The 9019-nt window shown below is 45.0% G+C and overlaps 1 protein-coding gene across 1 annotated transcript in view; it reads right to left on the bottom strand.

Moving 5' to 3' along the window:
- FAM110B (family with sequence similarity 110, member B) overlaps positions 1-9019 on the bottom strand; it is a 128792-nt gene that overhangs the window by 65604 nt on the left and 54169 nt on the right. The window contains exon 4 of the mRNA XM_010839020.1: positions 4389-4477. Coding sequence (XP_010837322.1) covers positions 4389-4477 — 89 coding nt within the window. The remainder of the gene's footprint in view (positions 1-4388; positions 4478-9019) is intronic.

Below are 9019 nucleotides of genomic sequence, written 5' to 3'. Positions count from 1 at the left end.
ATATTAATAAATGTGTGCTGCTGCTGCTAAGTTGCTTCAGTCATTTCTGACTCTGTGCAACCCCACAGACAGCAGCCCACCAGGCTCCCCCTTCCCTGGGATTCTCCAGGCAAGAACACTGGAATGGGTTGCCATTTCCTTCTCCAATGCATGAAAGTGAAAAGTGAAAGTGAAGTCGCTCAGTCGTGTCTGACTCTTTGTGACCCCATGGACTGCAGCCCACCAGGCTCCTCTGTCCATGGGATTTTCCAGGCCACAGTACTGGAGTGGGGTGCCATTGCCTTCTCCGAAATGTGTGCTAAATCCTCACAAATAGAGGATTTTTTAATAAACTTTATATATATAAACTTTATAAATAAAGTTTATATATATAAACTTTATATATATTTTTTTAAGATTTTTTTATGTGGACCATTTTTAAAGTCGTTATTGAATTTGTTACCATATTGCTCCTGTTTTATGTTTTTTATTTTGGCCACAAGGCATGGGGGATCTTAGCTCCCTGACCAGGGATGGAACTTGCACCTGCTGCATTGGAAGGTGACGTCTCAAGCACTGGGCCACCAGGGAAGTCCTAGAGTTTTATTTTGGAGAGGGGAATATCCCTATTTCTATTCTCCCAAAAGTCTATACAATTTTTATGAGAGGAATAAAACAACTGAAATCCCAGCTGCTATTTCCAGAGGTTCTCCCTATCTCCCTCTTCTTTTCTAAAAGGCAGTGAGCCAGGTCAGGTTCTTGTTGGCGGCCGGCTCTCCCTGGCCCCAGTAGACCTGCTCAAGGTCAGCCTTGCCAGTTTCGAGGAGCCACCCGACAGGCCTGGTGTAACCTGAGCTCGGTCGGAGTCACTCGCCTGGCAGAGAGCTGATGTGGGAAAAGGCAGAAGTCAGAGATGAGGGCATGAAAGGTAGATGAGTCAGGGACAAGAACTAGATTCCTTTCTGCAGATGACCAGCTTCGTGAGACACTGAGATGGAGAAGAAGCGACGTGGAAAGCTAGCAGGTATACCCGGTCAGGGCCATTTAACACACAAACAAGCGTGCAAGGTTGTTTCTGCTGCCAGCAATCTCAAGTCCCCAGCACTCACGCTCTAAAGGAACGAAACTCCATCCCGAGAGGTTTTGAAAAAGGTGACTTTCTGGGAGAAGACTGACTTTATCAATTACTTAAGTTTGATTAAGATAACAAGCAACTACAACCAAAGGGAACATTATAACTTACTTCCTGAAATTCAATCACATGAATAATGCACAAAGGTTGGTGGCTGTGTGTCCCCAGAAAAGTGACTCACATACACATTACACAGGAACACTGAGCTTCTAGGCTGAAAACACTCAACAGTTTGACCCAAAGAACATGATAAGGTCATTTTATGCCTGCCTTTTCTCTTTTAGTTTCCTTAAAGAAGGGACCACTTTCAAAAAAAAAAAAAAAAAAAGACCCATCTTGTACTTTTAAAACGTAATAATCTTAAATGAACCCATCGAGGAGTGGTGAGAAATGTTAATGACAATAATAATACATATTCTTCATAAGGCGACTTATTTGGCATTTGTAAACTCAGAAAAGAACAAAGTTTTAACAAACTTTACAAGTGAAAATAGCCTAAAACAACTGAAAACATTTGTACAATAAGACAGAAACTATGCTTTTCATAGCAATCTCTAGAGTACTTTTTGTCTGTTTCTAGCTTAGCTAAGAGAAAACTGATACAAAAACAATTTAAAGTAACTAGCACACAATGGGAGAAGGCAATGGCACCCCACTCCAGTACTCTTGCCTGGAAAATCCCATGGATGGAGGAGCCTGGTGGGCTGCAGTCCATGGGGTCGTGAAGAGTCAGACACGACCGAGCGACTTCACTTTCACTTTTCACTTTCATGCATTGGAGAAGGAAATAGCAACCCACTCCAGTGTTCTTGCCTGGAGAATCCCAGGGACGGGGGAGCCTGGTGGGCTGCCTTCTATGGGGTCGCACAGAGTCAGACACGACTGAAGAGACTTAGCAGCAGCAGCAGCAACACACAGTGACTTGGCATTATTTGAGAATTAGACACAGGGGCCCAGAGCCAGAGCTTACAACCTGGCGACACTGTGTTAATGACTGACAGGGCTGACTCCTTTCTCATCTCCCCGATGTAAGATCTGGCCAAACAGTAATACTGACAAAGCTAAAGACAATGATGTCTGTGAAGGTAACTCACTATCTCCTCCAGGCAGCCTATCCAGGAGGCAGGAAGAATGGCCCTACTCTTCCAGGCCTACACTTGCCCTGACACTTCCTGTGGCTGCCATGTGACCTTCCCCAAATCCTTAGGAGTGTGTCTGTATTCTTACTTGTGATGTAGGTAACTGAGGCTTGAGGTGAAAGCCACTGGCAGGGCCGGTAAGCGGAGGAGCTGTTACACCTGTGTCTACTCCGCCTCCCATGCCCAGTACTTTCCTGGTTACTGTGCATGTGTGTTCAGTCATGTCTGACTCTTTGCAAGTCTATGGACTGCAGCCCTCCAGGCTCCTCCATGGGATTCTCCAGGCAAGAATACTAAAGGGTACGGCCATTTCCTCCTCCAGGGGATCTTCCGACCCAGGGATCAAATCCACATCTCTTCTGTCTCCTGCACTGGCAGGCAGGTTGTTTACCACTTGCGTCACCTGGGCGGCCAATTCCCTTACTGTCAGGAGCCAGCTGTTGGGTGGAGGGGAGAGGGATGGTACAGGGAATCATAAGAGGGATGAAGACGCCCCTTGTTGCTGGGGACTTGTCCTGCTTTTAGCACTTGAAAGTCTCATATTCCAGAAAACTCTGCACTTGAGTGCAAATCAAGAGGGGTGGGCTCCTAGAACAAGTGGAGTTGGGAAGACAGGCTCTGTTGGAGGCAACCTCCATAAAACCCACCTGTGAGCAGGTGCCTTTCTATGACCTGGGGGCTGGGAACAGGAGACGCTGAGTTTCCTCCAGCCAAAAGGAGCCCAAGGCTTTCATGTCAGAGCTTCTCACATCTGGGATAAGGTGACATAGTGATAACATTGATGGATTTCAGGGTAGATCACTGATACGTGTTGTTGGCTTTTTCTTGAATCTCTCTTTCCACACATTGTAGAATTCCACTAGGCAGGAGCTGATTCTTATCTGTCAGCCTGAGTTAGATGCTGAGACTGCTGGAGGCCAACACCATCTACCCAATAAAGTTCTGCATGATGCAATAATAAACAACTATAAAATGCGTGGTATGCTGTCCAGGTAAAAAGGTGTGTTACATATGAATGCTGGCAAAGAGGCTGGAGGAAGGCTGGCAATGAAACCAAAGCACGTGGTCACTCGGAGACATGGACACCAAGGCTCAAACTTAGTGATTTCATAAGGGTTGCTTTCACCACCTGTCAGGTCCCTGCAGACCTGTGTTAACCAGAGAGCTGCCTCTCTTTCCTAAATATCCCCAACCTCATTTGGTGACGCTGGGATCTCAGTCCCTCTGTCAAAGCGGAGGAAGCCCCTAGACACTGATCTCTGCTCAGCCACTTCCTCAGCTCCGTCATGAGAAGATGTGTCTGGATACAGGAAGCTTCCACGCTCACCATCAGGAAGGAATCCGGTAGTGGTGTGGACGTGGGACAAAGCACCCAGCAATGTCCTTTATGTTGTTGTGTTATTCTTCAGTTGCTCAGTCATGTCTGATTCTGCAACCCAATGGACTGCAGCACGCCAGGCTTCCCTGTCCTTCACCATCTCCTGGAGCTTTCTCAAACTCATGTCCATTGAGTCAGTGACGCCATCCAACCATCTCATCCTCTGCCGCCCTCTTCTCCTTTTGGTTTCAGTCTTTCCCAGGATGGACACAAACATTCCATCCTCTAATACCTGCCCCACCCTCTCGGCCTGTCCCCTGGTTGGCATCGAGGTTCTGCCCTCTAGACGTGACTTCCCGTGGGAGGCTGTCCCACAGAGATCTCTGTGTCCCAAACCCCAGGGTACTTGCTGCTAGCCCCACAGCATTAGGCCAGCCAGAAAGCAGCACCTCATTCCCCAAGTACATAGTGCTTCTCACTGTTCATTCATTTCATTTTGTCTTCAAATTCATGTACTTCCAGATATGAGGGAGATTACTAGTAACTATTAATATGACACAGCCCTTAAAAGACTGTAACTGCCAGAAGACATGTCAACAACAACATGGAAACCCCTGGGAAAGGAAGTCATCATTACTCTTATCAATATTTTTGGTCCTGCAGGACCTCAATAGCGGAATGCCTTTTTTTTTTTTTTTTTTGCCAGATAGCAAAGTATCTGAAACCTCTGTCTCTCTGTCTTAGTGCCATACTGACATGGGTTTCAGAGAGAATCAATATCTTCTGCTCAGAATGGATCAAAACAAAGCAGTTGACTTACCTGAGAGGGGAATAAGTGTTTGCCCAGTTGCAGGCAGGAATCGCAGGGAATCCTTGCTCCCTTCAAGTACTCTCCACTGCACGAAATAGCTAAAAATAGAGGCAAAAAAGAGACGGCTATTGCTTTTCTATTTGACAAAAATAAGCAGGCTATTAACTGTACACAATAACAGAAAACGACAATTCTTTTAAAACTTGGTCAATAACCTTGAAAGAAAACAATAACAAACAGGGAGGTAAACCTAACTGCGCTAGTTCTTCTATAACCATTTCATTTACAAGCTCAGTGTTCTTGCTTTGACAACTTTTGCAAGGACATATTTAACCACAGACAGCAAGTATAAAGGTGGTGGTGGTTGTTGTTTAGTCCCTAAGTCGTGTCCAGCTCTTTGCAACCCCGTGGACTGTAGCCCGCCAGTCTCCTCTGTCCATGGGATTCTCCAGGCAAGAATATAGAGTGGGTTGCCATTTTCTTCTTCAGGGGATCTTCCCAGACAAACACACATCTCCTGCACTGGCAGGTGGATTCTTTACCACTGAGCCACCAGGGAAGCCCCGAAAATCTGTCTAAATTCCATCAAATGTAAAAGGAGAGCAGAAGGCCTTAATCATAGTAAGGTCAAACAGAAGTGTTATATTCCAAGCCCAGGTTTTACGGGCTTCTCTTTAATGACCACATACAAAATAAATGATTGAAGTATATAAAAGAGCTAATTAAACAAATAAAAGAACCAACAGGCATCCAATAGCAGATGATGACTCCTGGCAATGCAGGCAGTTTCAAAAGCTATCCCTGAATTACTAAGAGCACAACAGTTAGGAAGGTATTTTGAGATTCCTTTAAGAAGCATTTCTATTTCTTTATTTTCTAAAAGATTTTTTTCATGTGGACTATTTTTAAAGTCTTTATTGAGTTTGTTACAATATTGCTTGTTTTTTATGTTTTGTTTTTTTGGCCATAAGGCATATGGTATCTTAGCTAACTGACCAGGGATCGAACCCACACCCCCTCCATTGTAAGGCAAAGTCTTAACCACTGGACCACCACAGAACTCCCAAGGATGCATTTTTAAATTACTGGATATATTAAAACTTTTTTTTAGAATCCCACATGATATAAATCTATCAAAATAAAAATACTTTCATGCAACAATCTAGTGTGCATTCTGAGAAGCAAAAATAGGAGGAAGAAAAGACTGATACTTTCTATTTATGACATTTATTACAGACCACAAATAAGACCACAAGTGATACTGAGTGCACACATGCGTGCTGAGTTGCTTCAGTCGAGTCTGACTCTTTGCAACCCTATGGACCACAGCCTACCAGGCTCCTCTGTCCATGGGATTTCGTAGGCAAGAATACTGGAGTGGGTTGCCACGCCCTCCTTCAGAGAATCTTCCCAACCCAGGGATCGAACCCACATCTCTTTTGTCTCCTGCATCTGCAGGCAGGTTCTTTACCATTAGTGCCAACTGGGAAGCCCCTAGAAGAGGCCTAATGTCTCCAGGCCAGGTTTTGGAGTGTCAACCCTGCAATATAATGCCAGACTCCCTTCAGTGCTTTTTTTTAAAAAAAAAAAAATTTATTTATTTAATTTAGCTGTGTTGGGTCTTGGTGGCTCTGTGGCACGTGGCATCCGAGTTCCCCAACCAGGGACTGAATCCAAGTCCTGTGCATTGCAAGACACAGTCTCAACCCTAGGACCACCAGGGAAGTCCCTCCCTCAGTGCTTCTGATACCAGAGTTGCCCAGGGAACCAGCCAGAAAGCCACCTGCAGGTACAACTCTGCAGCTCTTCACTTCACGGTGTTGACTGACCATTCCTCCTTTCTTTCCACTAGAACTTTCAGACCCTGTTCACCTCAGCTTCTTTGTGGAACATCAAGTTTTACATGGAAGGACTTTTCACTTTTAATCTGATTATCATTTTTCCTACTGTGATTATAAAACTCTAAAAGAAAAAGTTACAAAGCATCACTTATATAAGATAATGCTTTACTTTTAAATTACTATATGTTTTATACTCTAGTTCATGCTCACAGACCTATTTTTGGTAGGTCAGAAATGTCAATCATCAATAAAGAGCTATAGAATTATAAGAACAAAATGTTCAAGTGCCTCAGACACTAATTTTTACTTCTTTATCTCAGAAATACATAGATTTCCCTTCTTGTAGTTAAAAAAACTTAAGATGTGATTCATCTGAAGATAAAGTGCAGATTTTGTTACTTTGCAACAACACAAATAACAATTTATTTGGTGCTATCAGAAAAGAAAAATGCCCCTTTAGTGTATGTTAAAAGATCTTCTAGGATATCATAGTAAATCACTACACAATATTCACACACTGTTATATTAATGTTTACATCTTTAATAAGTTCCTTCTAGACACAGCAAGTCTCAGGATCCAAGCCTGAGAGTCAGCATCAGCCAGAACTACCTCCCTTGGCTTCCTGTGATGCAGAGCCTAACGAGATGCTCGCAGGGAGGTTCACAGGGAGTACGTTGGGCAACAATAATTTACTTTTAAGACAGTCAACTTCTTAGAATGCTCTAAGGCCAAGGTAATTTAGGAAGTGTTTTATGAGATTCAGAGAAGGAAAGGGGAGAGACAAGGATGGGATCACATCAATTAATTCCTCCCCAAGTGTCGGTCCAAGCCCGTCTGTGGGTAGGAGGTTACTTTCCACATCTGCACAGGGAGCAGGTCAGGCAAAAATGAAGAGGCGGGCGAGGAAGAGCAAAGCCAGGAACTGGACCATGCCCTCTGCCCCCTCTACGCAACCTGGTGAGATGTGACCAGGGGTGTGGTTTCCATTATCGGGGCGTCCGAAGAGGAAGTCAGAGCTGGCTGCAGGGGGACTCCTCCACTGACCATCTCACCAGACACAGTATCTCAAAACTGAGATGCCGGATGACAAGGAACCGCATCCAACTTATTACAGACAACACCCTATCACCACAAACGACAAACTTTCCCAATATTCCTTGTTCTTTTTTACAAACCATTATGTGGGAGAAAGAGTATGCCCCAGGAAAGGATTAGGGAGGGAATTTGCAGGGGCTGGGAGGTATGGGTGGGGAGGAAACCACAGTTAGTATTCTGAAGTTGTCCTCCACCAAAGAACACACTGAACGCCTTGAGCCAGATTACAGCTTCAATTCAAAGCAATTATTTTAACCAGATTCTTAAATGGCAATGTCTGGCTTTTCAGGAGTAGGGAGATAATTCTTGACGGCTTTCAGATACCAGCAGGGTTCTCCACCGATCCTAGACGCATGGTGGCAGTCAGCCAGCCGTGTGACTGGTGACTCAATACACAAGTTTCTGTGGTCTCCACCGTCTGATACAGTGAGGACATCAATTTTTAAGTCTGGGGGCTAAACAGTGGCAAGGGGGCTCTTTCCCAGTAAAATAGAACTCCACAGAGTAGCTGTACTCTAGATACGCTGAAAAGCAAACACTTGGAGTGCATTTGCTTGCGTTTCTTTAAGCTCAGCCTTGGCTGTTTAAATATTTCCTCCTTCCCAATGCAACATCTTTATTACAGAATTCAAGATTATTTACTGTTTGATTTGCAAAATCATCCAGGCAACCACAAACAGAAATTTTTAAATGTTGTCAAACATCAAAGTGGCAAGAACCCCACCTTCTGTGATGTCAACTCCCCATAACAACATCCCTGTTAAACAAAGCCTGAGTCAAAAATTCTGTCTGGCACAGGGCAAATACACACCTTGCAGTGTCTCTGGAAGAATGGGATATGCAAACATCCTCTACAAGAAAGAGGCTTCATGAAAACTACAGAAGGGGAAACAAAGAGAACCCATCCAAAATGAAGGCTGCACAGATCTTTGAAGAAACAATAGAGGTTACTTCTGAAGCTGAGACCCTGCGCTGACACCAGGAGGGCCACGGCTCTGTCCTAATTAAAGTGTGATTCTCCGAACTCTCCTCCAGGGCTCATTATTCAGGAGAGTCCGGACCCGTGCAAACAAAGTCGCCCGGGTACCAAAACGCACCTCCAGAGACACCTAAATGGATGCAGCGTCGGGCTCCCCCAAACAGCAGAGAAACCAGTAAGATTTGCTCCCCAGCACTTGCACTCTAGCATCCAGGTAAAAACAAGATTCCCGCACGAAGAAGCTGGTTGTTTACCAGTTCAGCCTTCTCCGGGAGAGCATATTTGAGACGGAACGCTGGAGGGGTGCGTGATATTAACAAAAGCAAGATCAAATTAAGCAGATGACATGATGAGCACGCTTCATTTCATGCATGGCCGTGTTTTGCAGGCGAGATAAAGATGCAAAGTAATTACCATGAGCTGAAACTTTTTCCCTGAGCCCTTTCAGCAGCCGGTGACTGCCCTGCTCTCACAACAAAGACGACCGCCTTCTCCTGGGTGCCCGATTCCTCCTGTAACGTTACCAGCTAAGCACCTCGGCCGTGGCCAGGACGCAGCGGAGTATTTCTGTATCCGTGTCTCCAATGCAGCATAAAGAGTTCTGTGGAAACCTATCAAACCGGCGAGCAGCACGGCTGGCAACCAATGAGGAGCGGCTGGGGCGGAATCCGGCACATGCTCTCTGAGGCTCAGCTGTCACCAGCGTTTAGCAGGCTGCTAATCT

The sequence above is a fragment of the Bison bison genome, unplaced genomic scaffold (genome assembly GCF_000754665.1).
Source record: "Bison bison bison isolate TAMUID 2011002044 unplaced genomic scaffold, Bison_UMD1.0 scf7180017864108, whole genome shotgun sequence".
In the NCBI taxonomy this organism is placed as follows: Eukaryota; Metazoa; Chordata; class Mammalia; order Artiodactyla; family Bovidae; genus Bison; species Bison bison.
Note: the sequence above shows the minus strand (reverse complement) of the source record. Positions and strands in the feature narration are given on the sequence as shown.